The sequence below is a fragment of the Aulonocara sp. 'chitande type north' Nkhata Bay genome, linkage group LG12, assembly GCF_057382095.1.
Source record: "Aulonocara sp. 'chitande type north' Nkhata Bay isolate Kocher_YH1m ecotype deep benthic linkage group LG12, A_spYH_male_GT1.1, whole genome shotgun sequence".
Classification (NCBI taxonomy): domain Eukaryota; kingdom Metazoa; phylum Chordata; class Actinopteri; order Cichliformes; family Cichlidae; genus Aulonocara; species Aulonocara sp. 'chitande type north' Nkhata Bay.
The window spans coordinates 4,612,747-4,627,324 of record NC_141355.1 but is presented as its reverse complement, the minus strand read 5'-3'; the positions used below and the strand labels follow the sequence as shown (position 1 = coordinate 4,627,324).

The 14,578-nt window shown below is 40.6% G+C and overlaps 1 protein-coding gene across 1 annotated transcript in view; it reads left to right on the top strand.

Annotated features, from left to right (window-relative positions):
* Positions 1-4,604: 4,604 nt before the first annotated feature.
* htr7c (5-hydroxytryptamine (serotonin) receptor 7c) overlaps positions 4,605-14,578 on the top strand; it is a 30,317-nt gene continuing 20,343 nt past the window's right edge. Inside the window, exon 1 of the mRNA XM_086313259.1 lies at positions 4,605-5,392. Coding sequence (XP_086169385.1) covers positions 4,935-5,392 — 458 coding nt within the window. The 5' untranslated portion in view covers positions 4,605-4,934. The remainder of the gene's footprint in view (positions 5,393-14,578) is intronic.

The following is a 14,578-nucleotide window of genomic DNA, read 5'->3' as shown; positions in this document are numbered from 1 at the left end:
ATAAATACTTTTTTGCGGCTAAACAGAACTGTCTTTTACAAACTAGACATTTAATTTTAGATTTAAAATGCACATTAAAAGAAGGCGGCTAAGCAGTCTTAAATATATAAAAGCCCACAGAGGTTTAGGTTTTCAGGTCACTGGTCAGACATATTAGCAATTAGTCTTAAACTAAATTGAAATAATCCCAAAAATGCTCCCAGAGCGTGTGAGGTGATGACTTTGTGCTCACACAAATTATTCAGTGTTATAGAAAGTAGCAAGTTTGTCTGCTCCTTATATTTGCTGCTATAATCTTAAATAATCACGTAGACAGTAAAAAAACAGACACACATCTTTACGTTTTAAAGGATGTGATGCCATCTATCGACGAATGTAGGAAACTGCAACATAGAAGAAAAGAAGTGACCTTCCCTCATGAATGTAAAAACCAGCTCCCAGCATTTCCTCCGGTTGGCCAAACTGACAGCTGAATGAAGCAAATCTGACAGCAGGAATTCTCATAGTGTCTGTAATGTTGCAAACATTGCAAAGTAAATGAATGAATGAATAAATAAATGCAACATTCACAGTGCGTGCTGCATATTTACTCGCCTTTTCGCTGTTTGCCTCTGAAAAAGAGGCTCAGCAAAATGTCAGCGTGAAAGAAGTGGTGCTTATAGCAGTAAGAGGGCTTTGTTATGTTTGTTTGTTATGTTCTAATTAGAGCAGTTCAACCTCTGATGGGGGCTAATCCGTAATTGCTGGCCTTTTGAGAGGAAACTCTCCAACCCAGAGGAGTTTGAGGTACTTTTGGGTTTGTATTCACACTCAGGAGTTATTATTACTTGATCTACTTTAATTAGATGCACTAAGCAAGCCACCTTCCCTTTTAGCTGTTCAAGAAGTCATAAGCAGAAACATGAGGTGGATTGTGGTGTTGCCCAGAAAAAAGTACAGATAAAACGTAGGAAAGCTTTCTGCCACGTCCCAGGTGTGGACAAATTGTTGGCATTTTCTCTGTATTGTTGTAAAGCCTTATCTTACAGTATAAAATACCTCAAGGTGTCCGTTGTTGTGATTTGGTGCTAAATACATAAAACTGAACTGAATTAATCTGCTAGACCTTAAATGCTGACACATAAATTGAGCAGAAGTGAATAGCGAGAATGTGCCAAGTGTGTTTTGAGTGTTTCTGTACTAGTGCAGATGCACATTTCTGTCTTTTAAATATGGTCAATGTAATTTAATCAGCAGTTAATCCTTTTTTAAAGCCTCACTGGTATTTACCTCAGGTTTATTGCTTTCCTAACTATTACTGTCATTTCATTTCTGCATGTCTTCAAGACAAATTGGGATTTATTGTCAGTGTTTGTACAGTTCAAAAACATTTCATTGTTGATTTGGTGTCTTGCCAGGTTGACTTTCGAGATGCGCCATTTGTACTGGAACTGGCCAGGCACCATTTGTGTTCCAGCACCCTGCAAATATGCCCACAAACTGGCTTTCCTGTCTGGCCAGTACCTACACACGGAACCGCCCATCCAGCTCTCAGACAAGCTCTTCTTCCTTTGAGTTATTTAAGCAAACTGCTGAGGTCGCAGCAAAACAAGCTGCTTTTAACATTACTGGAAGACCAGAATTAATATACATACATATCTGAAGTCAGCCTGCAAGAAGTTTCTTACTGTTAAAAGTGAGTTTTTCCTCCCCACTGTTGCCAAGTGCTTGCTCAATAGCGGTCATTTGATTGTTGGGGTAGGGTCATTACCTTACAATATAAAGGTCCTTGAGGTGACAGGCAGGTAATAAATATGGATCCATTAAGTCCATGAGGTTTGGCATGTCAAAAAAGAAGGGGATCCAGGTGTATTCTGGCACAGAGTTGCATGCTGATTTGCCAGCATTCAACTCCCAGCGACTCTTAACAGCGTTGGCTGCAGATTTGCGCTAGAATGAGGAGTAACTTTTCTAATTTTTCACCAACTGAGAATGAATGTCAGGTCATGAACCTTTATTTTGTAACTCTCCTTGAGTTATTTTTAAAAATGACTTGCGGAGTAAGCTGCTAATAGCAGCTGAGAGTAAAGGCCACGTTTGAAGAGCAGAACACAAACCCGAGAATCTCCGACTGATGTTTGTTCAGATGAATACATATCAAAGCAGTGATTTTACTTAACGGGCTTTTTAGGATGCTGCTGCAACTCCCTTTTCTTTCTTTGATTGAAATATGCTCTTAAATGCTTATTCTTGCTTTCTAGTAGTGACCTAGATTAGATCCAGATCACAACACACACTGTTAGTGAAGTTCTTTTAGCCATTCAAATCCTGCTCGCAGTGCTGATCAGTTTTTATGTTTTGCTGTTTCAATTATTCAGATGTAAACGTAGACTGAACGTAGCTGCTGTATTACTGAGATGACACCGAAACTCATATGCATCTAACGTAGCGGTGCTTACATGTGGGGCCTGCTCAGCAATAAGGACACTCTGTTGTTTGTTGGTAATTCTTTTGGCCTTATTTCTCAAACAAATGTGTTTTCCTGCTCTGGTCCTCGCTTACATTTTCTTGTCGTGATGAAATTACCCGCTTCTTGCCCGCTTTCTGCCCGATTGTCTCAATTTATTAAGGTCATGGTTGCAAATCTTCAATTTGCTGCCAGGAAAACCAAGATAAACAATGTCTGACTGATGAAGAGGGACAATCTCCACCTGTCTGCCTTCAGCCATAATCTACATCTGAAGAACAGATGTTGAGCTGACTGGCTGATAGCATTATGCTTGTGCATTTCAGAGGCACAGGTGAATGCCAAGTGCAGTGCGCTTGGACGAGATTGGCGGGTTACTTTTGACAGCATGATTTTAAAAATAACTGGCGAGCCGGTGAAATTACAGGTTAAAGTGTAAAAACCTGATGGGCCGCCCAGATTTGTGGAGTGAAAGGAGCATGCTTTCTTAATGTTTTGGTTTCATTAAAGTTCTTACAGCACAGCTAGAAGGGATCCAGCAAAAGTCCCACGAGCTCACGTGGGGGTTTGTTTATCGGACAGAGTAATCTGACATGCAAACAGGCCACGGGGCGATTGTTGTCAGGATGAGACAACAATTCAAAGTCACCTTCCATAACTGGTGCAAATTATACATTTGCTTTTGCAATTTGAGCTGTTTTAATGTTGTATCCTGTTGCACCAGGTTTACTCTGGACCTCAATATACGTTCAGTTGTTGGAAGTGATGCAGATTTATCCATGCACTGGTGCATGGATACTTTATTGAAGAAAATAAATCACTTCTTATTTAAGGAAGGTTAACGCTTTGTTGTAAACATCAAGAACCAGGAAATAAATAATAATAATAATAATAAACCAAAAATACCTGAGACAAACATAATAAAAAATTTTTGTGGTTAAACAGAACTGTCTTTTACAAACTAGACATTTAATTTTAGATTTAAAATGCACATTAAAAAAAAGACCAAAACCTCATTTGGAAATGGCTGTAAATGTTTCTTGTTGGATAGTGAACTGAGCAACTACAAAGTGACAAAAGAAATAAAAAATAAATAACAACCCCTCTCAGTGCAGGACCTTGAGAGGGGTTCAGACAAACAGTGACACATTGACAGCATGCCTTGCATAAGGCGGAAACCCTGACATCTGCACTAATGTCCTAAGCACAAATGGGCCAAATTTCCCTGACAGCAAGAGGTCTAGCAGAAACTGCCAGTGGTCACTGGCAATAATCTGGTGTGACAATCATTCCTGACCTGTCACTCAGGTAATGGTGAGTAAAAGGCCAAGGCTGCGGTGGTCTGCACTAGGCATGAAAGTGGTTGTGGGGAGGGGACAACTATGACAGCACAGACCCTGCACAGCCAGAGGGGACAAACAGACCACAGCTGCTCCTGCTGCCTGGACGGTGATGCAAGCGGCCAAAAGTCCTGGGGAGCTTTCCCACATCCCCCCAGTGTCTCCCAGCGTCATCAGCATTGCTGGATTTTCTCTTTTGATTTGTCTTTATGCTTTTCTCGGAACCATGGCGACCAAGAAAAGCATCAGGACAAAAGCACACTGGGAGAAAATGTACCTTTTGTTAAGTGGTTTTGCATTTTGAGTGTCTAATGTGTCCTACTATTAGAAAACGTGTTTTTTTGCATGTCGGAAGCACTGGAAGAATGCCCTTAAGTTCATTTCCTGTTTCTTTTTCAGATTTGTCATGCAAAATTTACTGCAGGATTTTTTTCTCAATGAAAGACTGGATCGTTAAGAGCTTTAAAATAAGCAGCTGGGTTTCAAGTCAGCTCTTTCTGACAGCAATATTGTTTAGAAGAAAGTAAAGTTGCATCGTTTTCCAAATACGAACTCAAACATATTCTGTTCATAACATTTGTACATCATGTCTTTTTGAGGGGAGCCCTGTGGCTAGATGCACCAACATGCACATCACTAATAAAGGTTTTTCACGCTCTACCCTCTCTCAACCCACCGCGAAACCACTTCTGTAGGCCATATGCGTGAAGTTCTTAGGCAGTCTCTGCGTCCTAGCACATGCGTCACATTGATAGGTGCGGTTTGCGCATCGCAACTCCCCAAAGAGGCAAGTCCATATTTGTCGAGGTGATGCACTGAGCAGCAGGCATTTCTGGAGTAGCTATATTTAGATTCTGCAACTTTTTTCCTGCTCCCTTCCTGATTGATCATTTTGGAGAAGTTATATTTCCCTATAGGAATGTACCACGTGTCCGCATAGCACTTCTTGAGACGAATCATTGATAAACAGAAGCCAGTTAAGAACCCTGTTGAGTTGCTGGCAGCTCCGATGTGGTGCAGCTGCAACACACTCGACGTAAAACCGCTGGGTAGGAACCGACAGCAGGGTACACACATCCAAATATGCGCGTAACTGGAGTGCTCTGGCGAGGCCACCCTTGCACCCCTATCCGGATAACATTGTCGTGATGTTCAATATTTCGGGGATTGAGCCCACTTTTAACAAGAAGGAAGACAATTCCGAAGTTATCAATGGCTCTCTGCAGCTTCTCCTCGTCACCATCAGCCCCACAGCCATGTGGAACGAGTCGTGCGGGGAGCAGCTTCTGGATTTCACTCGCCCGGAGAAGATCGTTATCGGGGTGATGCTGGCGATCATCACGGCGGTCACAGTGATGGGAAACACGCTGGTGGTGATCGCGGTGTGCGTGGTGAAGAAACTGAGACAGCCTTCAAACTATCTGCTGGTGTCTTTGGCGGTGGCTGACCTGTCAGTGGCCATAGTAGTCATGCCGTTCGTGATCGTGACAGATCTCACCGGGGGCAAGTGGCTTTTTGGGGAGGTGTTCTGCAACATCTTCATCGGCATGGATGTAATGTGCTGCACTGCCTCCATCATGACCCTGTGTGTGATCAGCGTGGATAGGTAAGTTTCCAAAAGTTTTCAAAGCACCGTATCAGAGCTGCTTTCGTTACTGCTTTGATGACTTTCGTTATGCACAGGTACCAAAATTACGCACGCAGCGCGCAGCGCGTTAACTGAAGCCAGGAACAGATCAAGCAGCAAATGAAGTAATGATCCGCAAGCGGAGCGAATGAAATAACTGTTGTTCTGTGAGACATTCACACGCGTTTGCGTAGTTATTTGTGCGGTTGAAGCCACTGGAGCAGAAGATGAGTTCATAGACTGTGAATGATGTACAGCAGGTTTTATTCATTAGCTTGACCGGACCACGGCAGCAGCATTTCCTGTATGCTTTGAGGATCAGCGCCCATTGACCTTACAGCGACTATTTCCTTTATAGATGACTTACCAATATCATGCAGGTCTGCTCCAGTTCATGTAGGTTGCCCTTCTCACTGTTAGTCTTAACAACAAGAACAAAGCAGCGGGGAAAATTCCCTTTAAGTGCATGCCGCAGTACACGGTGCAAATTTCATATTAGAAATCTGAACTGGGTTTTTTTTGTCACACAAAACACACAAATAGGATCTTTCAAATGTATTTTTTGCCCATTTTCTATTTGTCCCTATTCATGAAACTGAATTTCCAGTTAATTGCTTTACATTCCACTTTCAAAATGGGGAATGTAAGACCCCAGCTCTCATCCCCACACACCAAAATCCCACTGCGCGTCTCAGGTATTGGAGTGACTGCTCACAAAACCTGAGCTAACTCTGCTAGTAGAGAGAAATGAGAATTTTCCACTGCTCTCAATACAATCCACACTGTGATAAACATCAGGTGATTGGTGTAACTGATCTGCCTCTGTAACCATAACGAAGGAAGAGGCTCATGGTTGTATTGATTAACTGATTATCTCCCTTGACTTTCCAATCAGATGTTATTACCTCAGGGTATTATGCTCAGAATTATGCATGTTTCCTGTGTGTGAATGAGTGAAGCACGTGGGGCTTAAGTACGCTTGATAAGCTAACGATATTATGGGAGGAACTGGCTCACAGATATCACACTGTGATACTGTGATTGCACCAGTCAGCTGTAGTAAAGCTGACAGAAGTATGAATGTGTTTTGGGCTGGTTGATGAGTTTGGATAGAGGCTGAGGATTATGTTTGGCCACTCAAATCCCATTTAGGGCTTGAGGAGGCCCCCTATGGAACCACGTGGAACCAATAACATGTAATATTGCTCAAAAGTTTGAAGCCACTTTAAACTTTAAATAGTTCTTATTTTTGAAAAAAAAAAAAGAACTATTGAATGGATCAAGGCATTCCAGTTTCTTTTTGAAACGGAAGTTCTAAAAAAAAATGTAGGCCTTTGCCAAAAACCTAAAAATTTGATGCAAGATTGCATCCAGTGGTGTAAAGTACTCCCCTGACAGAACTGCCAACCTGCACAGCTGAGCAACAAGAGACGTAAAGCATATCTCTGGTTTAAGAAACAGATGCCTCATAGATTCTCAGAGGCCTCTCTTGGATGCTAAGTTTGACTGCAGAGCCACAAAGAGGAAATATTTCAAACATGTCAAAGAACACGGATATGGGACAGGTGGTGAATGGAGGTTTCAGTTTTTAGACCAGGAAGAAGAACATCTGTGAGATGCAGAACCAATGAAAGGTTTGTTGGAGGTGCTTGATGGGATTTTTCATGTTCGCTGAAAAAATGGGGTGCCTTGGTGGCACATATTTTCTCCATTACTTTGCCATACTCTGTGAACATGGCCCGATAAGAGCCAATCTCTCCAAACAGTACAACAGTACGCTCATGCAAAGCACAGCTCTAAATATGAAGAACGTTTGGTGCATATGAACTGCTCAGGAAACCAATTCAGCAAGTAGGAGGTACATCAGGAAGCATGGGGTTAATGTCTCTAGATGACCTCAATGAAGACAGAATGCCAAATGTCTGCTGGACTGTGGTTTGTGCAAATGGAATGGAAATCCTTTGAAAAAAGCAAAATTTGAAGGACAAAAAAGAATGGTATTAGAAATCATAACTGCCTTTTACAAATCATTTAATGACTAAAAGTATGATTAAGAAATTTTCTGTGTGAATCCAAACTTGTACATCACACAAGCTGAACTCGTCGGAGCCAGTCTGAAAAGGATCAGAGAGACTGTGGCTAAAAGGCTTTGCTGATCTTAGCCACTTGCTGTGATTATAAATGTGGCATGCTCATACTATACACTCAAAAAGGACAGATGGAGCCACCTTTGAGCAAGCGTGTCTGTAAAAACACAGCGTCTAATTGAATCTGTAGCCGTGAAATCAAAACCAAGTCACAGAGCCACCATGACTGCTTTCTGCATCTGTCTGACCTTCCCCAAGCAAACGACTGAAAGAGAATTTGAGCTGACGTTGTATCAGTTTAGGTTTGTTTTCATCCCTAACAACAGCTCTACAGGCAGTTCCCCCGAAGTGTTTGTGTCGATCTCCATGAAAACAGAGTCAGTTTAATTAAACAATGCAGTGTGTGTTGGGCATATGATTCACAACAGCAAGTGTAGAGATCACTCATTAGGATGAGACTTACCAATTAGACGCATGATTAGCTGTAATTAAGGGTCTCTCGCAGTCGTCTCAGAGTCCCAAGGACATGCTTTCTAAAAAAAAGAGAAGCTCAAGAGCAGTGCTGCAAATTGACCAGATGTGTCTGCAGCGATTATATGCTCCCTGAAGCCTAGGTGTTCCACAACAGAGAGGACTATTGATTTTCTCTCAGGGCTCATTTAGATTTAAAGGGGAGAACGTGCAATGTATATGCCAACATAGAAGGACAGTCTCTAGTGTAAGTGGTTGATTCATTTATGATCCTGGATTTGACAGAGTTCAGCGATGGTGTTTCAGTGTGATCGCTGTCATCCTGGTGGAAAACAGTATCTCCGTAAGGTCTTATCATTCATCCTGTTAGAAACGTGGCACAGGAATGAAGCTGTGCTGAAAGAAGAATCAGAAGCAAACGTAATGTCACATATAAAAACAAAAGTGTGTCCCTTTAATAATTCTTAGCCTGATCAAAGGCCCATGCTATTGTATTTTTAGTCAGTAAGGCAATTTACTGGTGCACATTCATAAAGAAATATGTAATTAACTAAATTACCAGCCAGCAAAGTAAGCCTCGGTCTAACTCCAAGGTCTCAGTCTCTTACCTCTGCAATTTGTGCCTCCTAAAAATGACTTGACAGATTGAGACTTGAGCAGGAAGCATTTCCTGTTTCGGCGAAGAAGTGAGAGAAAACTCACTGTGACTTCAAAGGGTTTCAGTCTTCTCACATTAGCACAACAACATCATGGTGTTAATAAAATGACCAGATAGGAACTTTGTGTGTTTCTCATCTAATCCAGCAAGTTAAAAATAAAAATCAAAATCAAACTACTAGAAAAGTTTTAGCAGGAAACAATCTGGCAATCAGAACTGCAGTTTCAAGGCAGAGGGCCAGTAAGAGACAAATAAGGGTTATTTTGAGTTGTGGCTCATGCAAAGCTACGTTAACAGAGTCCAATAACAAAAATAGAGAGCTGGAAACGAGCACAATAAAACTACATCCATGATGTGTCACTTCAAATAATTAGCTCTGATCTTCTTTGTTTTTTCTTTGCTATTTTTCTCCTTTGAGTCTCTGCTTCACCACAAGTGACTTATGTTTAGATAAAACTCATTTACATTTCATCAGGTACATCAGTTCCTCTGCTCGCTAGTGCAAATATTTAATCAGCCAATCACATGGCAGCATCTCAGTTCATTTAGGCATGTTGATGCAAGTTGACCACATCTACATACCAATTTGACGATCAAACTGAGCATCAGAATGGGGAAAAATGATGATTTAATTACTTTAAATGTGGCATGGCTGTTGGGGCCACACGGCCAGAAACTGCTGATCTGTTTGGATTTTTCACATCTTACAGAGAATCTGAGAAAGAAAATCAAACATCCAGTGAGCATCAGTTCTCAAGGGAAAAACACCTTCTATGATGCCAGATATCAGAGGAGAGGCCAGACTGCTTTGAGCTGATAGGAAGGTAATAGTAACTCAAATAACTAATAGTGACAAACAAGATATGCAGAAGAGCATCTCTGAATGCACAGCGCGTCAAACTGCTACAGCAGCAGAAGACCACACCGAGTGCCACTCCTCTGAGTTAAGAACAGGAAACTGAGGCTATAATTCACACAGACCCAGCAAAATACAACAACAGAAGATTGGAAAAATGTCATCATAAACAACATGAAAGCATGGATCCATCCTGCCTTGTATCAACAGTTCAGGCTGCTGGTGGTGCAACAGTGTGGGGATATTTTCTTGGCACACTTTGAGTTCCCTCCCTCCCCCCTCATCCTTTCATGACCACAATGTACTCATCATGATGGTTAACACATGCCCAGCAGGATAACAACATGTCACAAAGCTCAAATCATTTCAGAGCAGTTTCTTGAACACAGCAGTGAGTTCGCTGTACTCAAATGTCCTCAACAGTCACCAGATATCAATCCAGCAGAGCATCTTTGGGATGTGGTGGAACAGGAGGTTCACATCATGTATGTGAATCTGACAAATCTGCAGCAACTGTGTGACGACATCATGTCACTATGGACCAAAACCTCACAGGAATGTTTCCTGTGTCTTGTTCAGGCTGTGCCACAAATAATGAAGGCAGTTCTGAACCCGAAAGCTGTCCAACCCAGTACTATCAAGGTGTAACTAATACATGAACTGGTGAGTGTATTTGATTAGTGCCACCACGAGGAGTCATGTTTTAGAGACTCTGGTGAGTCAGGTATGTGGCACAATCCTTTAGGAGCACCTATATACAACAGTGTAATAAAACATATTGATATTTGGTGCTAAAGTAACAATAATTGTGTGTATATTGCTCTATCAATATCAAAACCCTCATTATTCCATTGAATGCACTGAATTACTGTAATTTAATTAAGAAATTATTATTAAACTTTCTAGAAAGATTTGACTTTCATTTTAAAAAAAAGCACCGTTCTATGTTAATATTTCTGTTCTAAATATGTATATTCTAAATGGTAAATGTGCGCCCCAGGGTGGCTGTGGCTACAATGTAGCTTGCCATCACCAGTGTGTGAATGTGTGTGTGAATGGGTGGATGACTGGATATGTAAAGCGCTTTGGGGTCTTTAGGGACTAGTAAAAGTGCTATATAAATACAGGCCATTTACCATTTTTATTCTAAACAAACAACCTGCTGCTGTACTCCCAAAATACCCAGTAATATCAAAAGCTCCAGTTAGTTTGTACTGTTTGTGCAAATGAGACTTAGAGTTTCACTGTAAAAGCCCGTTAATCACCTCCAGCCTCTTTAAATGGAGAATCAGTAGTGCAAATCGAAGCTAACACACCAAAGCATGACCCAGTCACAGCAGAAGAGTCAGTCTCTTGATGTGTTGTGAAGTGAAGAAAAGTGAAGTTACATATCCAAGGCCTCCTGCTCCTTCATACAGCGTTCCAGCATGCACTTTCAGGAGCAGCCTTCATGCCCACTTCCCTAAAAAGTTAGTATCGCTTTAGGCTACATTCAGTTTTTACCTTCACTGAGAGTAATATGTTGTACGCTCAATAATTCAAAAGTCAAAGATGAATGATTTATTCACAACAGTGGGAAGCGAGGAAAGTCCTTTTTTCGGTATAGTTCCCCAGAAGTCTAAGAAAAGACGACTCTGAAGGAACGGAGGAGTGGGGCTTGTTAAATTTGCAAATCAAATGGCTTAACTGTCAGTGAACTTGTCTAAGACGGAGGGGATGTAGGTCAAGAAAAAAAATATCACAGGAATGCAGCGAAGTAAACTTTTCCATCAAGGTTCAGTCTAAGTGCAACATAGGTGTGATCACACCTGTAAGCTCCTGCAGGGAGTGCGATGGAAGTATGTCAACCGGTTCTCCACAACTGATAATATTTTTTGTGTGCACTTTTGTCCCAGGAGAGACTTTCTTTGCTTAGAGCAGCTGGGAAATGTCCACCTGCAGCACCACGCACAGATGACTTGACCTCTGTGATGTTTCCTGTGGTAATAAGCCACTTTCCCGGGCGCTATCCGCTCCCCGCTTGTTGGCCACCTCTCCAAAATCTGAAGGAACAGACATCTCAGACGAGGCCTGTGCAGTCAGATCATGCCCATAAAGATGTGCTTAATAAGTAAAGAAAGTGTGTTTTGGGATTGAACAGGATGTCACAGTGAATTTTTAATTCCTGTGGACCAAACCAGGTTAGAGAAAGTGCTAAATTTGAGAGGTTTTAGAGACCACACGAGACCCACTTCCTGTTACAAACCTCTACCAACCTTTTACTCCGAGAAGAGAAACCACTCTTGTGTTTAAGAGGAAACAGTATTTACTTTTAAAATGCATCACTGTTCCTGCCCTGTAAACAAACACTTCTTCTTCTAAAGCAAACTGCTGTCAGTGAAAAACATTTCAGAGCAGCATTAAATAAAAATACTGGGAGCAGCATTTTTTCTTTTTTTTAGATCAAGTTAATCATTGATAAATCCTGCTTACACAACGCACCATAACCATCCTGTTTGATGGTCTGTTTGCGTTTTATTAGAGGGGCACGCAAAGCGAAAGACAAATTGCACATTGATCATGTGACGGGTGAGGTGTGTGTGGGAACGGACCTGTAGGGGTTTAAAATAACTGAGAACAAAAAAAAATCAAAGAGAAGACAGTGAAATTATAAAAATGATCGCATTGTTGTATTGCTGTTTGCTATTTTTCAGCACACGATGCAGGCAAACATGATCATTATCCTTATTGTTAGTTATATGCTTTCCACAGCATGTCTTCTAGCCTGTCTTCCTTCTCTCGTGGCCTGTGAAAAGAGAGTTTTTCCTCCCCACTGTCGCCAAACTGCTTGCTCATAGGGGGTCATATGATTGTTGAGTTTTCTCTGTATGTATTATTGTAGGGTCTTCCTAACAACATAAAGCCCCTGTGGGACTGTTGTTGTGATTTGGAGCTGCATAAAACTGAACTGAATTACAGCTAAGTCAGGTCCAGTACGCGTCAGTCACAGAGTGTCATGTGCATTCATAACATTTGGAAGTTACATTAATGAAGAGATTTCAGTTTGCTGATTGAGATTTGTCATTAAATGCACTTAAAAGGACTGATTTCAGCATTGTTTCAGGATTGATATGAATTCATAAATGAAGAAATTAAAACTCAAAACAGTGGTCCAATACGAGAACATAAGGGAGACTATTGCAGTGACAGTGTCTAATTTTACTGTATATACTGTTGAAAACTGCACAAGCCACAAATATGAAAAGATGTGAAACATGAGTGGTGGTTGAGGCAAACCTAACCTCAAAATCTGGGTCTTTACAATCTGCATGGTAGCGTGCGCTCTGTGCTTTACCCCGATCAGTCAGATCAACCTGCAGGCAAGCAAGCTTGTTAACAGAGAATGCCACTAAAAGTGACGCAGATTATACCAACCTGACCCCGTCACTGTCATCTGACATTTTACAGTTTTTGTATATTCTTTGATTTTTGCATAATACATTTTGCACATTTAATACTATATTAATTAGTTAAGTATAGAAAATAAAGTCAATCAAAAGTTTTTCTGGTCATGGGCCTTAACGCACATAGAAGTTTCAAATTCTCAGTTTGTGTTAATTTCCCCGGCATTTTTCAGCCCTCGTAACGTCATAATTACAGCAAATAGCCTCAGAACATTGAAGCTTTGTTAAAAAGTCCAACTCAGACCACTTTTATGTCAACTCTATGTGTCGCAATCTAAAGCCAAACTCTTGTTTATGTTCTGTGCAAGTTTTTTGGAAAACCAAATCTAGGTCACAATATAGTTGTGACCTATATGATGGTTTGAACACATCATGCAGATTTAGTTGTTACAGCAAGGTTTTTGTTTTTTTGTTTTTTTAAAAATCCCCTTAAAAATAACTTAGCATGCAAAAGGGATCACAGAAAGCTTCTGAATGATCTGCATAGCTTATTTCTTATTTTAGGTCTGCATTTCAAAGTATGTATTTATTGCATAATTTGTGCTTATTTTTATTTTATTTTATTTTATTTTATTTTTGCCTGTCCCGTTCGGCTCTTTTGCCATCAGAATTGTTGTCTAAAGGCAAAGAAAGATGCCCAACTGATTTACTTTACCAAACTGACCATCCCAGCCTTGCCGTAATGGTCCATTTGATTCACCTTTTATTGTTTATTTTATTTTCACTTACTGAATACGGGACAGACTTGACTGGGGGAAAGAAGGGGAGAAAGAAAGAGGGAAAGAGAAACAGCTGAGAAGAGGGACGGGGGAGAAGGGCAAAAAACAAAAACCAACAGAACGGGCAGAGAGAAAAAAAATGCATATATCGATCACCTGGATCACCTGCTGAGAAAGAAAAAAGAAAACAAGCAGAAGATTTGTGCTTATTTTTAATCAAATCTTTATGTAATTTTTAATGTATTTCAAAGAGATCAGTACTGGAGTTTAGTGCATAAAGGCTGTGGTATGTGTCACGGTTTAGATTACATAAATAAAACGGGATAAATAAAAGACAGACATGTTCCACAGTCAGTGGATATTACTGAAATGTAAGATGGACTCGGTCAGGGCCAGTAAAAGTGGTTCCAGAAAAAAAAAAAATCAAACACACTTTGACTGAAGAATGACCACAGAGACACACATGGTGCAGAATCTTCTTACCCCTGTCCTGCACGCTGACTCTTCTCGCTGGTGTGAACAAAATGTGTGGGCTGAGTGTGATTACAACTCTGTCAAATAACTGATACTCTGAAGTTGTTGACATGAAAGTTAAAAGGTACTTGGAAATTAGAAAAATCCTTCCAGTTCACAAATAACTCAAGAGCAATAAGCAAATGGGATCTATGTGAGAATTAACTGAATGTATATAATAAATAAAAAATAAAAAACATCAATTGAGGACAATAATTTTCAGTTTTTGATGTATGTTCTGTTGGCTACATGACTACGTTTTTATTGGAGTGAAACTACTAGGTTATAGCTAAGACACAGGAAAGTGTCTTTAAGATACCGATACCAGAGGTAAAGCAAAGCACAGAAATGTTTTTCATGTCCTCTAAGGTCAACCATATGGAAAATCGAATTTTGCAAAAAAAAGATTTTATTGCTA